Genomic DNA, 23839 nt, shown 5'->3' on the forward strand with positions numbered 1-23839 from the left:
ATATACGGTCCTAATTAAGGATACTGGCTTGTTACAAAGGTAGTTAAAAATAAGACTGTTGCTAGCTTAGAGTAAAAAAAGAAGGATATAAGATGGGAAAAGGAAGAAGACCTTGTAAGTATAAATGATTGGAGAGGAATAACTAACAATATGACAGTCACTTTAAGATAAAATATTCTGTAATCTGGGGTTAATGTAAGAGTATGTCAGCAATTAGATCGTTTTCCAGGAGAAAGGAAACTGTAATGGAGACAAGAACATATAAGGAGCAAGTTCAATTTTAGTTCTATTTTTTTTTTCAAAAAGCCATAAAGGAATGTATTACCAGTACATATAAGGAAAATGTTTAGACTTCACAACATACTCTGAGAAATCTGTTACCGCTCCATTTAAATATCAGCAGCCTTTTCAAAACTAATCATTTTGAGGAATTAGTTCAGAATACTTGGTTGGTTTTGATTTTGAGGACTGAATGCTGTGTGAGTCAATCCAGACCTCTCCTGTGTAAACTATTTGTAGTTATGTGAGCTGGCAAAGAATTAAAAATGTATGAATCTTCTGAAACAAACACTTCCAAGGTTCAGTCGTCTGCTTCCTGAGCATTAGAAGCAAATGGAGAGAAAGACAAGAACACTTAAGTGTTACAACACATTTAGTTATCTGCTCAGAAAAAGAATTATGGGTAACACAAAATCTCCGGATCAGGTTAAAATCAGGAAAGGCATCACTAACAAATTTACAGATACAAGGTGCTTTTGTTAGAGACTAAATAATAATCTTTTAGTTTATCAAGTATTTTCAGTTACCTAAAGTGGCAAGGAATTTACCTTTCTTGGAAAGGTGTAACTGAGAAAATTCAGAGAAATTCTAACATCTGAATATTTCATCATTTTCTTACAGAAGAAAAATATTTTCTGTGATGGAATATCATACCATGGTAAAAATCAGATAATCTACATTAGCGTGTTAAAGAAAAAACCCAAAATAGTCCTCAAGAAATCTGACAACCAAGTGAAGACACACATATTCAGTTATTTTACTATAGTAGTTAGCAAATAGAACCATGCAAATTAAAGGCTCAAGCAGAAAAACATTTTAAATATTAAAATTATATATACAGTTTCTAAACTGAGTATAAAAACCAACCTGGAACACATTTAAAACCAATGCCGTGCATTTGTGCTTTTCTTCTTTTAGAAAAGGGTATTTTTACACCAAACATGACAAACCACTTACCAGGTTCCCCACAGAAAGGACACTGCTGAACTGTTCGGTCATTGGGTAATGTTCCATGGCCATAAATAAGGTGTTTAAAACAATGCAAATAGTTATAGCAAGATCAACAAATGGATCCATCACAACTAAATTGACGACATGTTTTACTTTTAACCACGGACTCCAGCAATCCCAAATCAAGAAAGTGTTTGCAAATCTGTACCAGCATGGTGGGCATTTCTGTCTGGATTCTTCGAGCTCTGAAAAAAATAACCAATCATTAATATTTCAGTTATATCCCCTGGATGTGGAAAAAGATTAAATCATTCAAATAAACAGCTCCCACTAGCATGGGAATTCCCTTACCTATGCTTAGCCATCTTAAAGTTAAGCATCTAGTTTATTTAAGCTCCTCTACAACGAGCGGACAGTGAATTTATCTCTAAAGAGTGAATCATCTCAAACATCTGTCTAAAGAGAGAAATGTGTTTGTCTCTTTCCCCTGACAGCAGGGAGAGTCTAAATATCTACTTATGTTAGTTAACTTGCTTACAGCAGATGTCTTAATTTTGGATATTAAAAGTTAACATGATTCCATCATCAGTGAGCTAATGTATATAATTTGTATAAGCTTCATAAAATATAAAATTGTTGTTTTAAATATGTAACACGCATACATATTTTGATTTGAGCTACTAAAAGTGTATTTGCTACTACACTGAAGCAATACAGTATCATAACAGATAAATTACTTCATCCACATATCTATCATTGCTTATTTGAATCAATATTTTTAATATACAGAATGCCTGTTTTCTTATTTTAAAAATTATCATTTTACTTTGTTTGAAAATGTCTTGTACAGTTGCAGTGTCTATTAACATAGAAACAGAATGTCAGTATTAGCGAACAATTCTGCTCTCAGTTAAGAACTTTATATCGTATTTTTTCTTCCATTTCACTGTCAATATTGTCACAGAGTAGAAAGAAGAATAGGAAGTAGTGAGTCTCCTATAAGCTTTATAAACCATAACAAAGACAGTATGTCTAAAGAAATACATTGCTTGGGTGGAATAATTACATTTCTGAACATGTAACTCAGAATGCTGAGAGGTAGGATGGGACTGGCCTTGGACAAAAATGGCCACTCACACTGGACACTGAATTGGCACAGAAGACTCCATTGCTTGCATTTAGCAGCTTCTGAAATAATGGAAAACAAATGTGTGTAGGAGGTGATGATCAGGATGACATCATTTACATTGACATATCTAACAGTTGTCACATTGTGCCAGTATCCAGTAGAGAGATGCTTTAAGCTTATACCAATATTTTAATGGTATAGGTATGGCGTGAGTGTATTCAGCTTCCATTAAATGAGCAAAACAATTCCAACAATGTATGGTTTTTCATAGAGTAAATATAGTAATTTTTTAATAAAGTTACCTAAGAAAGTTTAAGAAATGCTTAAGGAAGGCAGTTAATGTGCCTTGACATAAGTTTATTAAAGTTGTTTCTTTTCTTTAAAACTATCTTTTTCATTCCAATTTTCTCCTGTCTATCCTTAGATTTTAAATCTAAGGGAAATAACTGTTCTAGCACATCACTGTAACGCAGCAATTCCTGTGTATCTTGATTTTTTGTGTCAAAGTGTTAAAGGAAGCAAACCCCTGTTTGTGACTCTGGCAATACCCTAGCTATGATTATTTTTTCTCAATACAATAATAACTTGGAAGGTGTCATGAAAAATAAATGACTAAGCATTTATAATGTGTAAATGATCTTAGAAATGCTCAAGAGCCTTTTGTATCTGATGCTCAGAGATTTCACACGTCGAGTCTTACATTTACAAAGGAAATGATGTAAATAATTGCTCTGTAGTTAGCAGAAATCAACAGGCAGTTCAGATAAAATACATCAAATACCTTCCATTGTATTGGTAAGTATGCTAGCTATGCTCATTGCTCTTTGCCTTGCAGCAGAATCTTCCAGCATTTCCATGGAAATTTGATAAGAACTCAGGCGTCTTTTCCTTATTTCTGTTTCTGTAGTGGTGCCCTGTAAATGGAATACTGAGAAATTAACCCGTGCTCTTCAGCAGTCAGTTAACAATATTTACTATGTAAGTATTGTAAATAATCCAGATGAGCTTTGTGCAGCATACTAGAGTTTTCTTACATACTTAATTGAGAAACTCAGCGGGAAATTCGTACAGTGCTGAAAATAATCATCTAAGGGACACAATACAAAGGCGATGTGAGACTAAAGGTGTTTCTCATTTAAATGACAAAATTTTTACTAGGCATCTTTTTTTTTGCTAGCAATTATCATCATTCATTGAGGAAAAAATTATCAAAGTTGAAACCTGTCACCTTGATTTCCAGCAGCTAGTCATGTTAAATAATTAAAGTGCAAGTAGAGAAAGAAGTGAACTATTATTTAAGAAAGTAACTGTGATACAAGATACATGAGTATAATTCTAGAAATTAATCATCTCTCTAATACTACTGCATTCCTAACCTGATAAGCGTGGCTGGAAAGTTTTATATGAGGAAAAAACATCACATCTTATTTAATATTTCTTCTAACTAGTTCTCATCCACTGCAATATTTATACAGAATTTGTGATATATTCTTGCAATGAATATGAAAGTCCTACCTGTTTTGTATGACTTCTAATTAGTTTTTCAGAGCAATAATACCCAGCTCTGATTTAAATATGCCTAAGGTGTCACTGCTCTGTAGCATGCAAGTGTCCTTACAGCTGTTTTGTTTTCTTCTGGACCGTGGCCTAGGGATCTAAACACAAGAGTGGGAATAAAAGTTTCTAAATCTTGGTTCCTGCTCTACCACTCATTCTGTGATTCATGGAAACTACTCCTTCTTTTTCTGATTATTCTGTCCCCATCCATAAAAAGAATAAAAAAGCCTGTGGAACCCAGAAGGGATGTCAAGATTATCTTAGTGTGAAGATGCTAAACCAATTTTGAGGATTCACTAATAGTATTTCAATAGAGAAGACTCTTGATTTAAATGGCTAAATCTTTCTTCAAGTGAATGTATTTCTGAAATAGAAATATATGTGCAAATCCTCTAAGGTAATCTGATGGAATTTCAGGTATGAAGGGCTACATCAAGATAGGGAAGAAAAACAAATGTGAAATAACAGTAATGAAATCTCAATACTTGCAGTGAAAATATTTTTCAAGTTAAATACAGTGCTATTATAGCCACCAAAATACCATAATGAGTCTATATTAAAATACTATGCATGACAAAGCTTGCTTTTTTAAAGTTTGAAAAAATCATCTTAGTATATAGAAGTCTGAAACTGAGACTAAAATGTAATGTAACTGCAAAGGTGCAGAGGAATTGTACGTTTTTTTCTCTTGAAAGTTATGAGAAAAATTTCTTCAGGATAAATCCAGTAAGGGGTATTTCTACTTATTATCACGGGAGTAGTAACTGCATTCTTCTTAGTTTTCCAGATGGTTTCCTGTACATATTTCTAAGTTATATCCTTAGTTATATATCACATGTTTACCTTTGTTCGTAAGGTGAAACTACATACAAATTTTCAAATCCAGTTTATGTTCTTATCTTTCTGTGCAGATCTCTTGCTGAAAACGAGGATATAATATTTTACTGAGGCTCAGATATAGGAGGTTGAGGACTATTTTTACTCTGTGTTTTGTTATTTAGAAACTATTGCAAGGCATTTCGCACAGTTCTAGGAAATTATAAGGCATGCAGAGCGGAGCAGTAAGAAAAAATTCCATGCCTGAACCAGACTGTAATAACTCTAATAATTACCTCTGGTATCAGCTGACCAGTAGGTGAAGTCAGAGTTGAAGGTCCTCCAACCAAGGAAACTACTCCATTGCAATCCACGGTGCTGTGCATCTTCCCATTTACTGGAAGGGCTGGCACCATTCTAGATGACACACTCGCCTGACTAATGTTACTGTTGCGCCGTTCTCCGTGTCGATTTGGAACAAAAAGAGAATCTCTTCTGCTCTCATTGTCTTCAAGAGTGCTGTGCTCATCATCAGCAAAGTCATTTTCTGATCCTATATCCTTTGCACGACCTCTGAAACTGAAAATGCTTGTTTTGCTGTTGCGCCTTGGTGAAAACAGGGAACCACGAATGCTCAGCAAAGACTGTAAAAGATTTAAAACAAACCATACCAAAACAGCATTAGCAGGGAAATTCTAAATTCTTGGCTTTTCAAAGAATATAGTGCTCAAAGAAGGAAAGTCACTTTTTTCTTCAATGGTGTCAGCATGTCCATTATGGGAATGTGCTCATCAGGGAACCTGAAGTTTAGGGAGAAAAGTGCTTTTTAAGGCAATGTGGCAGGACTGTAGTAAAGTTGTGCAGAAGACAGTAAGGTTGGACGGTTGAGTAAAAAAGGTAGGTGGAATTGGTATGGACCCATGGCTTTTATGGAGACAGTTCTCAACATCACATTGGAGGATTTTTGCAGTTATTTGTCTTTTATTCCTTTTTACTGGACAGAGCTAAGGACCTTTTTCTTTTCTTCCTTTCTTTGTTCCCTGGATTCATAGGGATACCAACTCATAATGCTGACCGACCATTGTTTTCTATTCTCTTTGCTAGAGGCAGAAGTGGTCTTAAATTTGATATTAGATTCAGCCTCAGCTGACGTTAAGAACTTGTCTGCCCTCGTCCCCGTAGGCTCAATAGCATGGGAACTACATATGAAGTACTCTAGAACTAGAAGACAGAGGCAACAGCTTGGGAGGTACGGTGTTGAACATCACTAGTAGCCCTCTTGAGCACAGCACCCCAGGGGCTATAGCAGGCTGCACACCTACCAGAAGGTACCACATGGCCATCAGGGGCAGCTCAACGCAAACATTCACCAAGGACACGGTTACCTAAAGATATCCTTTTACAAATGAGAAAAATAAATCAGTGGTTGTTGGTAATTCATCTTTTAATTACAGTAGAAGCTGCTTAATGGAATGTTCTTCTCCCTTGCTACATATTTTATTAACAGCATTCATGAATAAATAAAATGAGTACTGATTGTGGAAAAAAGAAACCTTGCGTTAGGCTTGCTTCACTTCTTCATTTGTACAAATGTTTTCATCTTGGTATGTTAAAAACCTGGTTTGAGATAATTCTCAATTGTTCACTAGTTTTGCAGGTGGAAAGTGCTCATATGTAATAGCACTGTTTTTTATCCCAGGATAGTTAAAGTGAAAACTGCACTATAATATGTAAGCTTATATTAATACTGTGAAAACTAAACACTGAACATAAATATGTATCCATCCATCTGTATCTCTGTACATGTATACTTGGATTTTTACACATACACACATAATGTGTGCACTGAACTGGTAGAAGTGCTTGTTCTAAAGGCTGGCAGGTGTCTGCCATTATGACAGGTGTTTTTTCTGCTCTTACAGCTATACCAAATTTTAATAATAATTTGGGCTGCAATTTTCTATCCTGGCTGTCAGCCTCAGGCTGAGTTACTTGAAGAATATCCGCCAAACGGTTTTGCTAACGCATTTATGTAAACTTGGCTGGAGAAAAAGTTCTGTTTTGCTTATGCTGAAAGATAAATTTGTCTAAAAAAAGCTCTAGCTGCTATAGAGCATGACACTGGATTCTGACAAAGTGGTAAACTAATCACTGCACCCTTTGTACATTTTGTTGTAAATATATTTGGCCAACCTACGGTCCTTCAAAAAACCACAAGCTCACTAGGTTTCATCTAACTACTACCGCTATACTTGGCCTTTTTAGAGAATGTTTCCATAGCTGCTGTGCTCTGTTTGGAGTCCAATCTTTCCGATATGTGTTATCATGCTCTGAGCACAGCTGAATGGATCAGGCCCCTCAGGGACCGGGTAGGAGAAATGCCTGTTCTGCAGTCCCAGCTGGATTGAAACAAAAGATAAAAGCCAAAATGGCTGCGATTCTAACACACGGAGAGGCAGAAATATATGTGTCTACATGCTCCTAGAAAGGAAGGTCCAAAAGGAAAGCTTGGCTTTTCTTGCAAGCTGAATATTGTGTCAAAGGAAAAAAATCTCTACAGAGTTCTTTAGAGAGGCAGATTCTCTCCCCTTACAATTCCATCATGTTGTTTCGTGCTCTGCCACCCAGTTTTGCCAGGGAGCTGACTGCATGGCTAACAAGGCAAACTAGCTCTCCCTTTACCGGTTCCATTGCCCACAATCTGATCATTCTTGTGGCAGCTCAGTTTTACTTCAGTTAGATGCAGGCAATGCTTGGCCCAAAGCATTTTTACAACTGCAAAAAGAATTACCAAGACTGTCTTTAATTAATAACTTATTCTTGATTTGATTATTTGATTGATACAAGTCTCTTTTTATTTCAAAATTTTAAATTATTTTTTTCAAAAAATTATTTCAGGAGGTCACTGATTTCCTTCATGCTGTGTAATTCATGATGTCGCACATGAGCTGTCTTTTGCACCATTTCCTTCTTTTCTTTCAAATCTAAGATATAAACAACCTTTGTTTTCACTTGATTTCAGTGAATTTTTCTTATTTAGTCTACAACATGAATTCACATTTAATTTTACTGTTATGAAAATGCATTTGAAGTGCCTTGGTTTCTTAATTTTCTTAGGCTTCTGTGGAAGTTTCAGAGTTCTTCATGATAACTGCCACAATGAAAGCTTTCTGAGAGTTTCACATTATGAACAAACACATGCAACAACATTTTACTATACTTTAATCAAGCTAGACAAAGTTTATGAACTATAGAATCTCTTCGTCTCAAATTCTTCTCCCTTTAGTATACATGCTTCTGTATTAAGCATTTTTTTCTGTGCACAAAAAATGTTTTTAATATAAACATAATATACTCCTTAATCAATCTCTTCAGTAGAAGTCTATAAAAGAGCATCATGGAATTTAGACTAGACAATGGAAAGGCCTATTATTAAGTAGTTAAAGAACAGGACTGGCAATTGGAAACTCCTTTCTGCTCAGACTTGGTCCGTGACTCTCCTTTAGTGTGGTCAAGTCACTCACCACCATCATCCATGAGGTACGAACAGTTATATATGTGTATATATATATCTAAGTGAGGCGGGACTGTGCAGTCTAAAATGAGATTTTTGGCTGCACCTCCTTTGTAGCAGCCTGACTGAAAGTGCATTCCAGTTAATGGCAGATTTTTCTGAGCAGCTTTGGCCCCAAAATAATATATTTCATCACTTCTACAATATTTGTCAAAGGAGTCGAGATATATTTCTTATCCAGAGAACTACCTGGTCATTCCTCTTAACTACAGTAAACATTCGTTTACTTCCTTAAAAATGCAGATGTATCTTTTTCAGACCAGGCACCATCCCTTACACTTGACTAATTGTTGGGCTTTGTCTCAAAATCAGCTTTCCTCCCCTCTGCATATATTTCCGTTGAAGTCTTCCTGCCACTGAATCTCATCGTTTGTATGAGTCTGTAAACTAACACACTTGATAGGAACGTTAAATAGCATAAACATTGGTAGTTAAACGTGTAGTATTGGAAGGTAAATGTCTTCTGTTAGCTGAGCCCAGACATAATCATTTTGAAGAGATGCATTTGAAGTGATTTTTCTACAAATACTGTAACTATGTGCAGACTTGAAATAAGGAAACGTATCCCTATATAGTTTTTGTTGTGGAGTAGTAGAGCTACTTTTCACATATACCATTTAAAGAAGCTAATTAAGGGAATCAATAGAAATAACATTGAATTTCCTATGGAGGGCATTTTGATGGTGTGTTCTTCTAAAAGAAACCCCATGTATTTGTATAGTTTTGGAATGGATGCAGAACAGAAAACTTATGGTTGATTAATGCAAATATATGAGTACTAATCAAAGCGTCTTTGATTCTTTCTTCAGTCGACCAGATATATCCTCAGAAATAAATTTTCAGAAATGTTTTAATTAAGTTTACAGTTGGCATGTTCTTTCAATCCTTTTGCTAATAGAATGGGACAAACCATATGAAACTGTAACACTGTTAATGGTAATACTACTGGTTTGGGTGTTTTTCACTCACCTTCTATGTAACTTCCAGTATGTAAAGCTGCTGTAACGTCAGCCAAATCCAAAATTAGAGCACACCTACATAATTTAATAAAAAAGAGTGCTGTACCTGGTGAGGAGATGTGAACCTTTTTTCATATGTCAGTTGACTTCCTTCTGTGGAGAAGCGGAAGCTTTTCCTTCTGATACTGTCTTCTGACTCAGACTTGGGGAACTTATCAATATCTCCTTTGTCCTCTGCTTCAGACATTTCTCTCTGTCTTCTTTTCTTCCTTCTGTTTCTTCTTTCTTTAGCACTCTTTGAACTCAACTTTGATGCTTCTGAAGAACTTTCCAAGAGTTCTCCTAATCCCCCTACGCCACTGAAATCTCTTGATGCAACTGATGCTGCTGCTACTGCTGCTGTTGCCTGTCAGGTTACAGAGCAAGGTATTCTTAGTAAGCCAGAAAAGAACAATTTTATAGACTTTTATCAACTGTTTTCATTATCACTGTGGTAACACTGCCGGTTGTACACCCCTGAGTATGCAAATATACACAAACAGATCGAACTGAAGATAAACTTTTGAGTTGTATAGCTCCTCATTGCATCAGCTACTTGAAGCATCCATTTCAGCAGAACAACAGCATCACTATTCCTTCAAGATTTGTGGCATGAGATAGGGGTCTAAAATTAAGGTAGTCAGAAAAGTAAAAACACGGTGCTTTTTCATGTATTTCAGAGCTGCTTCACCATTTTCCCTTCAGAGAAAGCCCTACATCGTGCTCTAATTTGGATGATCCCTTCTGAGTCCCCGTTTGAGTTAATGTATCATAATCCAACTAGCAGCCTGAAAGTAGCTGAATCCAACCTTTCCTCACTGACTTCACAGCAAAGAACACTCCCTCACTTTCCTTCTACTTTCACTGGCAGCAGGCAGGCCCTCTACAAGCCCTGCTTCCCTCTTCATGTTTCCCCTCCCGCATTTCTCACTGTAACAGCGCTCTCAGTCTTTGTTACAGATACATGAAGGTACATGTATTGCCTGGTGCTGCTGCAGGCAGAGAGAATAAAAGCTTAGGTTTCTTCTCTGATGGATAGGAATGAGATGACTCAACTGAGCAAAGAGCCATCACAAAACTCAGGACCAGTATCTTCAACTACACTGGTCAGCCTACCTGATTTGGTTCATTAGGGAAACTGGTTCGTTTATTCATCAAATATAGGAAGAACTGAGAGTATGTCCAATACTCTTCCTAGAAAGAGCTGATTAGGAGATTGCTATGAAATTCTGCAGTGGAAAACATGTTTGGGAAGATGGTAGGCTGCTGTGAGCTTACAAAAAAGGGTGGTATGATAAATGGCAACAGACTACAGTTACATAACAAAGACGACTAGTAATTATCAGGCAAAATATGTTATATTCAATGCCAAGCATTTCAGGAATGATGAGATATCACTCCACAGCAGGAAAGGGTAGTTTGAAAGCTCATAGTACGAATTAATGACTTTCTGTGTGACAATATACATCCCATGCTATACAGAATTACAGAATTATTGAGGCTGGAAAAGACCTTTGAGATCATCAAGTCCAGCCTGTGACCCAATACCATCACATCGACCAGACCATGGCACTAAGTGTCACATCCAACCTTTCCTTAAACACCTCTAGGGACGGAGGTGTTTCAATGCCTGATCACCCTCTCCATGAGGAAGGGCTTCCTGAGATCAAGCCTAAACCTGCCCTGATGCAGTTTCAGGCCGTGCCCTCTTGTCCTGTCACTTGTTGCCTGGGAGAAGAGCCCAACACCCACCTGACTACAATTTCCCTTCAGGTAGTACTAGAGAGTGATAAGTTGACTTGATACAGACTTTTTTTTCCGGCTAAATGGAGTATTACAAGGATTTTGAAATGTTTATCAATTAAAAACGATAATAAAAATTTTGTCGTACTTGTTTCAGAATCTCATCCTTCAAATGCTTTAACAGAAACAAAGGCAGCAGATGCTGAGGCATCACCCATCCACTTCATAATACTAACGCCAAAGATCAAACAAGTGCAGCAATCCAAAGACCACTCTGATGACTTAGGTTTGTGGATGAATATGTTCAGTGTCAAGGGAGAGGAGACTCAGCAACCAATTCAGCAGCTCAGTGGTTCACCTTGCAGTGCGTGCTTTCTGCTAAGAGTTTCATGTACAAAAGGGATCTTGACTGTAATACCGCTTTTCTTATAATGAGTTGAGTGGTGATTCATTTAAAAAACTGACTATTCAGGGCCTTTATCCAACATTCCTTGTGTCTCTGTTCCATATGGTTCTGTTCGTCCTAATTCTAGATTAACTTCATTTCTATCCCCACTCTCAACACACAAACATCTAGATGAGCCTCCTGATATCTTTTGATATAACGCAAGGTAGTGCCTTTCATGAATGAAAAAAAGTACTCTTTGCTGATTTTTTCTTTTTTTTTAATTTGCAGGAATCTGCTTTTTCTTTAATGATTTGGAAGTGATAAGGTTTAATGACTAAAACAGAGATATGCTCACTAGATTTCACAGGTCATGCATAAGGCATTCTTTTCCAGAAAAAGGTGGAGAGTTGCAATTTCTATTAGCACTTTATAGAATCATTCTTAGTGAAAGTAACTGTAAAATACTATCCAAAGTATAATTTCATACAAGATTCTAATTTGCTAACATTTTATAAAATTGTCCCGTTGAAAATGACTGTATGCCAGATGGAAAGCAATAGAAAATCAGTCCAGAAATTAGACAGACGTCTGACTCACAGAGATGAATTCCTGCATATATTTACTTTCAGATAAGAAATCATCATCAAAAAAAGTATCTATTAAAATGTCTTTTTCTCATAATTACCTTCTCTTTTCAAAGAAAACAAAGATTTTTTACTTTCAAAAAACTGTGACACAATATCTTTGTTATAAATATTGCCAGTCTGTTCTAAGTATATATAAACTTCTGATAGACTTCAGTGTGCTTGAATTATGAATATGCTTAAATACGTTCCTAGACAGAAAAATAAAAAAACACTGATTACTTTCCTACTCTCTACTTAGTAGTTCTTCCCCAATATTCAGAAAATGCAGCAAGCCTGGCTGCTCTCACTCAGACCATGCTTGCTTACTCTCACTCAGACCTTAAACCAGAAGGAGTATCACTAGATTTTTTTTCATGCTATTCGTAAGATCTATAAAATAAATGCATCATGAACTATGACTAGTTAAAGTCAGGTTTCTAGGACACTTATCACAAGTATTTTGCAGTCTTTTGGTGATCCTAGTAATGTTTATTCAATAGCATTCTTTTTTGTACCATTAGCTTATTGTTTTGCTATTTGGGCAGTTTTTTGCTTAGTTAGCTATTTGGCTAGATTCTCATTGGTTATTTTCATTTTTATAACTTCTGTGGTAAACAAGAGTTCTGCAATTCATTGCACAGCTTATACATGTTCTAATTCATAAAAGACTGTTAATCTTGCTTTAAGAATAAAGCTATTCAGAAAGTATACAGTGTTCAGTACAATTTCTGTCATTACCTGAGCTTCTTCTTGTTGCTTCTTCAGTTGTTCCAGCATCTGTTGAAATTCTGCCTCCTTCTGCTCTGCTTCTTCCATGGTTGCTTGATTCTGTTCTTCATAGGCCATGGCAACCACAGCCAGGATCAAGTTGATCAGGTAGAAAGAGCCCAGAAAAATCACCAGAACAAAAAATATCATGTATGTCTTCCCAGCAGCACGTAGGGTCTAGGGAGTAGAAAGTATGTCTATGTATTATTCCACCACTTACCTTTGCTACTGCAACAGCATTATGCTTTCAGCTCATGTACAAATAAGCCTATTTATATAATTTTGTATGTCACTTACAGTTTATTTTTTATATCATAAAAATTTCTTACCAGCTGATACAAGTTTTCCCAGAAGTCCTGAGTCATTAGCCGAAAGAGTGACAAAAAGGCCCAGCTGAAGGTGTCAAAACTTGTGTAACCGTAGTTGGGGTTTCTACCAGCTTTCACACATATATATCCTTCTGGACACTGCCTATGTGAAAACCAAACAGGAGGTACTTAGTCATAACTTGTATTTCCTTCTAGAACATATTTATTATCTTTTGGAACAATATGCATTACTTTTCCACAGGAAATCCATGAATTACAATTAAATTCATTCAGAAAAAAGAGCCTTAAGAAACAAACTAATAACAGAGTAAGTGAAAGATACCCTTTCCATCCGCTCACTGGTTGAAATGACCAGTTTAAATTCTCCTTAGTCACAATTTGCAAATATAATCTTTATTCCAATTGAACAATTTCCTGGCAGAAATAATTGCTAAAATGTTGTTAATGTTACAGACAGATTAAACAGTATTATTAGCTAAATCCAATTGTGCTGTTAGGGATCTCCCACATAATGCCAAGATATTTTTTTATTAAGCTTCTTGCCTGTTGCTAGTTAGGTATCGGAGTTCGGCTAACACTTCTACATTCGTAATTGAGTACGTGTGTACGGTAGACTTTGCCAGCAATGACTAAGAGCTAGGCTTGAAAAAAAAAAGATTCAGTCTTAAACTATGAAGTCTCTACTGTGCTTTCTTAATATTTTACGTATTCTCTTAGTTCTAACCTTTGTTTACCCCACTTTCTTCAATCAGTACATCTCCAAAATAGACTATACAGGAGTTCAGATTTCATCATTAGCACCAACATCATTTTCCAATCAAGCAGGATAAAGACTGTTAATGAGTATTTTGTTAGGCAAGAGAGCAAAATATTTTGACTTAAGTAAGAAAGCATTGTTTAGCAGCAAAATTGTGTAAGTTCTGTAACGCTGCTAAATATGGCGTTGCAACTGCAACAGATGAGTTTCATGTTACTGCTTTTTCTGCAGAACAGGAAAGGATTTTGAAGGGGTCTTACCCTGCATCAGAGCTATTACCACAAAGTAGGGCGTCTCTTTGTCCTTCCAGAATGTAAAAATGAGCTGTGTAGAAAGCATAAAAAATATATGTGAATAAATCATATAGACCTGGAAGTACTACAAAGTAAAATAAAATAAACTGTAGAAAATTCAAAGTGGCTAGATGCTGATGACAGCAGTTTGTTTAGGAACTTGTTTCTGGTCTCTGACCTCTGTCAGTCAGTGACTGTAAGCAGTTCTACATATGGCAGAAAATACCAACTGTTCAATGTTCTTTGTTTGCTCACAAATATTACACACTGTAGCCACAAATATATTAAAAATAGTTATATCAGACATTCTTACTTTCATCCTCAATGTAATCCTTCCAGTTAAATGTGCTCACTGTCATATTAACTAATGTACCATTTTCATCCATTGTGCTGTTAAAGTAGGAAATAACGTTTATTTCAAAAGTAGAATTGTCTGGAGGCCACTGCAGGCATTTGTTCCTCAAGTTGCCCATGAACAGCTGCAGCCCTATTAGTGCAAATACACTCAGACAAAACACAGTCAGGATCATTACATCCGAGAGCTTCTTCACAGACTGAATCAGGGCTCCTACAATAGTCTTTAGGCCTGCAAAGAGAAAAGATCCACAGATTTATCAAAAAGAGTATCTTTCTCTTCCCATATAATTAAGATGTCATGCAGACACTTAAAAAGAAATTATTTTTTATTTTTCAAAAAGTAAAGCTTCATGAGCAGCCTCAGAGCTTGTGAAGATGAATGAAAGAGATTCTCTTTTATGAATATGCAATGTACATATATTCCAATAAATTGAATATATAATGCTATTCTCAAGCAGGAAATTTTATCACTCATGCTTTCCTCTTATAGATTCATTTTCATTTCTTAATTTTTCTCTGCATTTAATATTCTGCCAATAATTCAGTTTCCAGTTAATATTAAATATGCCTTTGGAACGATATGAAGATAGAATGAAGTAGAATAGCAAGTAATTTGGAGGGGAAAAAAATTTTGCATTTGATAAATTTTCCTGTGCAATACTTATCTCCTTTTTGTAGCTTGATTTGTTGTTATTCAGTTGTCTTTGAGACTAATGTCAATTATAAGTCGTAAAAAAAATGAAAAAATTCAAAATCAAGAAAGCCATAGCGCTAAAGCTTTTTTAATGTAAAAGAGACAACTTGTCATAATAAAATGCAGAAAAACAAAGCAAAATAACCCATAGGCTTCATATTTCATGTCTCATGCAAGAATCTGTTAAACTCAAAGGCTGATTTTGCAAAATAAAAGAAGCTAATGCTGAAAAGGCAAAGAATCGTAATCCAGTTTTATGATCCATGCCTTTCTTTTTTTTTTTTTTTTTGACAACACGAGCAGCGAACAGCAAGACGTATGCTCAAAAGAAGTGAATTCGACTTCAATGGAACGAAAGTCAGCCTCGGTGTTTAACCTAGCTCTCACCTGGAATGACTGATATTGTTTTCAAAGCTCGGAGAACTCTGAATGTTCTCAACGCTGAGACATTGCCCAGGTCCACAAACTCTGTCACATATCTGTAATAGGGGAGTTCACACACAAACACAATGACAGCACACAAATAACAGTTGGAGATACGAGGGGCCTAACACCTTACACCAACTACTTCTTACCTGGGATTACAGAAATAGTTTTCAAAGCTCTCAATACTCTGAAAGTTCGAAGAGCTGAAACATTGCCTAGGTTTACAAATTCTGTTACATACCTGTAGGATTAAATCACAGTTATTCAGAATTGAGGCAGAGCTTATATTAATTATGTGGGTCTTCAAAACCTCTGTGGCAATATTAGCAATCATACTTCAAAATTTACCTGTCTTTTCAGTACACCTTGCTTTTATAATTTATTTTCATCAATTTTGCTTAAATTTCATTGAAGTGAAACTCACTGATTCGTATCTGAGCAGCTAATTAAACTAATTAGCTCGTAAAAGGACGGTGACATGAAGTCAAAGGGATGGCTTCCATTCTGGTGAGCAGAAAAATGTAGGACATGAAATTAGTGTCCCTCAGCAGTAATTACACTAGCAGCTGACACTCCGTGCTGGCTCCTGCCATATTTTAGTTTGATTTATGACTATTAAAATGTGTGATATGGTCTAAACTTCATAGGTTACAGAAAGGAAATACTTCTAAATTGATACATTTATTATGATAATATTTGCCACTAATTTCATGCCCTAGAAGTTTAAAAAGTCCTTGAACCACTTACGCCATTAAAATGACACTGAAGTCAAGCCAGTTCCATGGGTCTCTCAGAAAAGTAAAACCTTCTAAGCAGAATCCCCTTGCAAGAATTTTGATAAGTGATTCAAAGGTATAAATTCCAGTGAAAGTATACCTGAAAAGCATCAGAGCAGAAATAATGATTTTTTTTTGCATACTTATAGACAGTGTGACTCTTTATCAAAGATGACCTGCAAGAAAATAAAAGTATTTAGAAGTGAGAGGAGAAAGTCATTAACTTAACTTGCCCCCAAAACTTAAGAATGTAATTGTTGATCAGTAGATGAAATTTGAACCTGATACATACACAGTATTCATTTTCTACAGGGCTGATTTAATCTGAACTTTTGTGCTTGCACATTTCAGAGTTCAATATTTATATATCCATTCTCTGGCACTCAGGACTGCCTCTTTGCTTGCATTCACAAATCAGGCAGATGTCTAAGTGTTACAAGAAATAAAGGATTTTTACAATGTCAAACTCAGAGGGTTTTGCAAAAATCAGTTCTGGATAATAACTATACTTGTGCCTATAATACAGGTTTATTTCATGAATAACCATTAAATACAAGAAACCACACCCAGACTGTTATTCTTGAAGATGTGGAGCGTGATTACTAGTTTACCTGGTGTGTGAACAACCATTTATTTAACACCAGCCTAGTCAGTTATACGCTGTGTAATGCAGGGATGGGTCTGCGCAGACCTCCAACACAAAGGAAACCTGCTGCTCTCCTTTCAGACCCTCAGCCACCCTGCGAAGTCATGGTCACCGTTGAGCACCCTGAGAGTGGGTGAACACTAGCGCAGTTTCCAAATACAGCATTCAGAGTAAGATTCCTTAATGCGGTGAAATAAATAGAAACCCCGAATGGTTATTGGAAAACAGGAGGGAGTAAAAGAAACCACAAGTGGTTAGAACCAGGTTTTTCATGAGTAGTATTATTTCAAAGAAAAGCATAGTATTTCTAAGGAAAATACGTAGAATGGTTCTCATTCATGTAGAACCATGAATGAGAAAGAGGAATAGAGCTACTTTGTGGTTCCCTTAATTTTGTCCCTCTTTGTGACTCCTTCATAGGTAAGATCCTTCCCTCAGCAGCTGGAGTTTCTTGTGGATTTGGGGTTGTGTGCGCTTGCTGTGGCTGGCACCTGTGAGTTCACATCAGAGAGCCATGATCAGTGTCCCCCTAGGCCAAGATCATGGACACTCAGCAATACCAATGACATCCAACAATTTTACACGCGCATTTGAAGTTCTGGAGCTCCTTTTCCAATTTACAGCTCAGAACATCCAAGGACAGGAGTTTGTGTTCACATTTGGGTGGAGTTTTGAGCAACCTAATCTGGTGGAAGATGCCCCTGTCCATGGCAGGGGAGTTGGAAGTAGATGATCCTTAAGTTGCTTTCAACCAAAACCATTTAATGATTCTGTGAAATTCCTCAGAAAAAAATTAAAGAATATGGCATTTCTCTTAAACCATTATTTTTTTCAGGAGGAGACCAAAAAGATACTGGTGATCTCGCGGAATCTGATTTTTCACGAGTGTGGAGAAGCCCATTCTGACACGCAACTTTACACAGTTGCTTCTTGTTTGGAGTGGTACAAAAACAGAGATAAAATTAAAAAAGTAAAAATGTTTCACTTACTCTACATTCTTTGTCCAGTCTGGAGGGTTACTCATGGTCATAAATACACAGTTGGTCAAAATAGTGCACATGATGAGCATGCTGAATAATGTAGATTACAGTCAAGGCACATAAGTCAAAAAAGCACAACAGTTTTACAACACTTGAATAATTAACAATATTAAGTATAAAAAATATGTACAAATAATGTGACATTGTCAGTAAAATCTGAAAATAAAGCTTTGCCCATAATTTTATCTACTTTGAATGATAAGCCATCTGTCACATTATGGTGCACTTACTGTAAAACAATGCATTACTTTTATAATGAAAGCAAATTTAGGATATAAATGAAACTTACATACATCCTTAAGTCTGTAAAAATATAAACTGAGTACCCAAACATAATCACTCATTGAAGGGGGATCATTCTAAAAGTTCTTGAGGCAGAGGTCAGTCGTTTACGCCCAAGTTGTTCTTTGGACATAATTGAAATATATTTTAAAATATTCTCCTTTATTCTGACCTGGATCTTTTATAGGACACCTACCCTGATGCTGAAAACACAATGCTGAAAAAGTATGCCTGAAAAAGCAGCTCTTTACTTATGCTTTTTTGTCCTTGCTAAGTGAGTCTAGGTCATGAATAGTCCTAGTGGTCTTGGTAAAAATGTGACCTTAGATATGTTCAAGTGCAATGGTTTGTTACTAATTTGGCTTTAGCTGCAGGGCTTAGTCTGGGATCAGGTCTCTTTCTGTGTATAGAGCCTGATATTTAAACGCTGTCAGCTTTGGGTGGTTCAGTAAAACATACTCCTGGTAGGAATGAAGATCATACTGCAATTCACATGGGATATTGCTGCTTTTTCAGTGTGATCAGCATATGTTTAGCTTTCATAGTACACACACATGGACATAATTTGTATATCCATATGAAAAGTATTATTTCAGTAATCAAATAATTTTAAATGGGAACTCTTAAATCAACAACAAGAAAAAAGGATATGAATGTACCAAAATCTTGATAGCAATTTTTCTGATGGGATTAAAAGGAGTTAAAATGTACAAGGCAGATGTGGCACTGAATCGGAAAATTGCCTTTCCCTTATTCAATACTATGAAAGTCTGAAAAAAAAAAGAAATAAAAAATTAAAATACAGTGTTGACTACATAAATGTCTTTACCTCCTTCTAAAGGATCCCATACTCTGGCTGTGAGGTTCAAATTCCATTTTAGTGCCTACCTGTGGTAGGAAAATAACTGATTTCTGTCAATGCAGTGTATTAAGCCAGTTCTCCAATTTGCTATATCTCCCAGCCTGTGGGCTGAAATCTGATGTTATTAAAATTGGTGGGAATTATCAGCACCAATGTCAGTTTGTCAATAGTAGCAAAATGTGGCATTTCATCACTAAGATATTTTCAATTTTGTTTCTATTGAAGCATTTGATTAAAGTCACTTTGAAATTAATCAGATACATTCTACCTTGTGAGCAAGCACAAACAAAACCGAAATAGCAAAAGGGCAATTCTAAACACCAGCATGTCTCCGGAACAAATACTTGACAGAATTATATACACATATATATGGTGACAAGGACAAACACCTGCCACTAAACAATTAACCATAATTTTAAAATAATTTGCTTTCATTTAAAATGTTTAAATATTATCAATATCAATTATATGTATGTTTTAAAAATGTATCTCTGGGGGAAAAAAAAAAAAGGGCTTGATAAATTGCCAGCTGACATAATTCTGAGCAGTCTGGGACAAACATACACCAGTATTTGGCATCCTGTTAAAACAACTCTTTTCTTCAAATATATGTTTTCATTTTTAACAATATGCTCTTATTTTAAGCACCAAATTTAGGTAGTTATCATCTTTCAAATTTGACCTGATAAACCTACGGTTCGTGTTTATTTCATTCTGTTCTTGTTGGCAGTCGTTGCCTAAGTGTTTTCATTTTTATTTCAAGTATATCTGTGTGTGAGGTTTACTTGCATCTTTGGTGCTTTTTGAAATTTCTTCAGGACATGACTATTCTTCATTCCTTTTGCTCTTTGTCGATGGTAATGGCTCTGCTTTGTGTTACCATAATAGAGTCTTTGTTACGCTCGCAGCAGAGCTACATAGGATCACTGTTCTCCATGTTGATTTCCATTCTCTGTAAAAACTTGGCTGTGATCAGAAAAACGCTGCCTTCTCCATAACCTGTCCGGTCTGCCATCTCCGGGAGAGAAAGCAAACTTCTACAGTGCGAAGGAAAACAGGTAAAGGGGAGCTGCCAGTGCCTTTTCGCAGAATATCAAGTGTAGCTCTGCGGATCCCAGAGGAGGGACAGAGGCTCGCCGGCATTTCTCTCCCTTCACCCAGCTAGAAATGTGAGAAGGATGTTGCCTGTCCCAAGGTCGCTGCTGCAGCAGAGCCCGAAGACAGACGACAATTCACGTATGATTTTCTCTGCATTTTGACAAGCTGATGATTAAGAGAAGTTTCTGCTATAAACTGGAGGAGGGATGACTAATTCTAGTTCATCATTTAAGACGTCCATTTGTTTTTGGTTGAGCACTTCAGCCTGGTACATATCATAAATACAGATGTCACCTCTGACAAAAGATTTTGCAGTTTACTAATTCCCCTCATAGAGTAACAAGTCCATCATTACCCTGACTTTTTACACTTTGTTCCAAAAAAATCTGACTACTTTTTCTGGTCATTGCTTCATACCTCTCAGGTTTTTCTGATACTTCGTTTGTAGAAGACTTGTTTAGAAAACTTTATTCCTGAACTTAATGATGCAACTTTATTCCTGATTTTTTTTGCAGCTAGTGAAGAAAAGGGCTCAGTGCACACAATTATATTGCGAATAAGAATCTCCATGGAACTATTAATATAACCTAAATCATATAAATGAAAAAAACTCTTGGCAAACGTTTTTAAAAAAAATCCATAATAATGTTGATATTCGTATTATCTACAGCACTGTTTGTTTAACTTAGGCAACTCTTAGGCTGTGCAATTACATATGGATTACGATTTATTTTCCATTCCTGTTACTGAAGCCATAATTTTAAAAACAGTTTTGTGAATCAAAGACAACTACAAACTTAGCCACAAAACTGAGAGTGCTATTGGCATGATTTTTTCCTAACCAACAAATTATTTACAGTTTAAAATATTTTATATCTTTATTTTTTAATAGTTGCTTAAGATCAAGTTTCCTATCTTGATCGCAGCCTGAAATACTTTAAGCTGTCATCAGAGCAACTGTGTTCATCTTCTCTGCTTCAGAAAAATAATCCCAAGCACCTGTCCATAAAATAGCTTCTGCATTTTTTATTTTATGTTTATTATCCACAGTTTCATCTTCTTTTGCTCTCCCTATAAACAATACCTCACAGGTCTATCAGGAACTGAAAGAACATCTTTGTTTTGCTAAAGGAGCATGCAGAAATGAGCAGATAGAGAGTACAGCTCTACCTTTTATTAATCTCTGCAAGACTTGAGGTATTTTTAACTATTCCCAAACCAGACTATTTCAGATCCTGGAGGAGTTTAACACAATCTACAGTTACCCTCAGCTATGGAGATACACTTCTTTGTTCCTTGTCTTTTTCTTAAGTCATACAATGGTAGTCTTTCCAGATTTTAGGCATCATTGCTACAAGACCAAAAATCACAGACCCTGCTGCAGATCCTGACTCTTAAAAAGGTCAGGGGGCAAACATTTCACTTGAATGGATCTGCTTAAACTGAGCTTTCTACCTGCAAGTCCCTGGACTTGGTGTGACTGCATAAATTGGAAGATGAAATGTCCCTCTTTTAGGAGTTTACATTCTTCACGGAGCACAACTGTGCTATTAATGGTCCAGCTGTGTTACAGCATCCCACACGTAACTCAGGCATGTTACTTCTCTGTCACAACAACTCTTCCCTCTGCTCTTTCTATATGAAACCTCTCAGTGGGTCTTCAGAACAACAAAACTGTCTTTTTTTCAGTTCCTTCCTCAAAACCCAGCTTTTCTGCAGTGTTTGACAGAGACTTCTAATTGAAAGCTGTGCAGCACAGATCTATCATAGCAAGCCCAAGCAGCTGTCTCCATCAGGGTAATTTTATATGGCTGCCTGGCACTGGCAGTAACCACACTGGGCAGCTGTGCCTATGTGGAGGAGAGGACAGGTGACCCAAATGGAGCACTCATGGTATTCCTTCCCAGGGTGCTCAGTATATAAGTGCCCCTAAGACAAGCATGGGGGTTTTTTTGGTGTTTGCTGTGCTGGGAGGGTTGTCATTGGCTTTTCATCATCTTCTGGTGCTGCTGGTGTTCCCCCGTCCCGTTTCCATGCTGTGGGGGGGAACTGTTTGATGGAGCAGGTAATCTTCCCCTGCCTCTAGCCCCAGGTGGTAGAGTCACAGGTCCTTTTCTGCTTCCTTTGGTTTGTCATTGGGACTCTGGACTCAGGCACTCCCATCTGCTGTAGAGTCCAGTCTGGGACTTCTTGTTTTCTGCTTGGGACTTTGTTGTCATCTGGAAGGTGTGTGTCCTGTATTAACATATTCTCTTGTGCCTTTGAGCATCTTTGAACTCTTGTATGTATACAGTTTGACATCTTTGCTGTTACTGTTAGTATTATTCTTGTCTTTCATTAAACAGCTTCAAGGTTGTTTTTTCAGTCTTAAAGACTCTCTGGTTCTCCTGTTATCCTCCTCTGGGAGAGTGGCGGGGGGTAGTTATAGGGAGCATCTGTCAAAGCTTAGTGGCTGGCCTGGCTTTAAACTTTAACATGTCCTAAGATTTACACAGTCTCTATATGCTACATAGATAGATAGATTTTATACATCCATATATATAAATGTTATATAGCTGTAACAGAAACAAAGAGTATGGTTGCGGTCCTTTATTTCACAACTTGGATGGAGGGCTACCTGGTTATCTACAACTTTCTTCACTGCAAAACATGCTTGGAACATCTTGTTTGTCATATCCAGCCTTACTGCTACATTGAAGTCAGGAAAATTCAGTCGTGTTCTCAAGTTCAGACAAGCTTAAGCAAACTATATCTTCCTTACAATGAAGTAAGTAACAAGTAACTCAATGGGAGTTAAGAGTCACAATATGGAAGAGCATTCTGTTAGATGAAAGAACGTTTATGTATATTTAGTGACTTGATGGCTATAACCACCATATCTTGTAATTAAGCTTTTCTAGTATAGAAAATTATATTCTATTTTGTGCAAACGATTATTGACTCACTTTTTTATTGATATAATATGGGTCCAGATCTTCCAAAGGTTCAGATACCATTCCTGGAGGTATGTCACCATAAATAAATGGCAGTGTCTTTCCTGCCTCCAAGTCACTGTTTGGTTTTGGACCATTTTCATCATCATCATCTGTGTGTTCTTGCTTGGGCTTTTTAGCTTTTTCTTCTGCAGAGCGCTTTTCAATAGCTGTGAGAGAATCTCTAGTAAAGTAGCGGAAGCTTTCAGGTCCTGGTGGTACCAGCAGTGCCTGTGCCATGTTTTCATCCTGCAAATTTAATTACTTTTAGCTTCTTGCATAAAAATGACCTATAAAAGAAAATTAGATAATTTAGGAAAACTAGATTGTACCAACCGAAAAAAACCCACATTTGCTCAGAAACGCTTTCCAGGCCTGAAATAGAAGCAGCATATTTCAAAGCTGAATGAAAGTTAAAAGCAACTGCTCAGAATTTATTTGGATATTTTATAAATTATTTTTCAGCTTTTTCCTGCTG

The 23839-nt window shown here is 36.5% G+C and overlaps 1 protein-coding gene across 1 annotated transcript in view; it reads right to left on the reverse strand.

Annotated features, from left to right (window-relative positions):
- Positions 1–23601, reverse strand: part of LOC104277152 (sodium channel protein type 3 subunit alpha-like) — a gene marked incomplete at its 3' end in the record, with an annotated part of 58118 nt that extends 34517 nt beyond the window's left edge. Inside the window, 13 exon segments of the mRNA XM_009873716.1 lie at positions 1237–1475; positions 3141–3273; positions 5029–5376; positions 9372–9671; positions 12800–13006; positions 13159–13300; positions 14176–14239; positions 14522–14794; positions 15647–15738; positions 16433–16561; positions 18097–18186; positions 19081–19199; positions 23335–23601. Coding sequence (XP_009872018.1) covers positions 1237–1475; positions 3141–3273; positions 5029–5376; positions 9372–9671; positions 12800–13006; positions 13159–13300; positions 14176–14239; positions 14522–14794; positions 15647–15738; positions 16433–16561; positions 18097–18186; positions 19081–19199; positions 23335–23601 — 2403 coding nt within the window.
- Positions 23602–23839: the final 238 nt, after the last annotated feature.

Source organism: Apaloderma vittatum, unplaced genomic scaffold (genome assembly GCF_000703405.1).
Source record: "Apaloderma vittatum isolate BGI_N311 unplaced genomic scaffold, ASM70340v1 scaffold767, whole genome shotgun sequence".
Taxonomy (NCBI): domain Eukaryota; kingdom Metazoa; phylum Chordata; class Aves; order Trogoniformes; family Trogonidae; genus Apaloderma; species Apaloderma vittatum.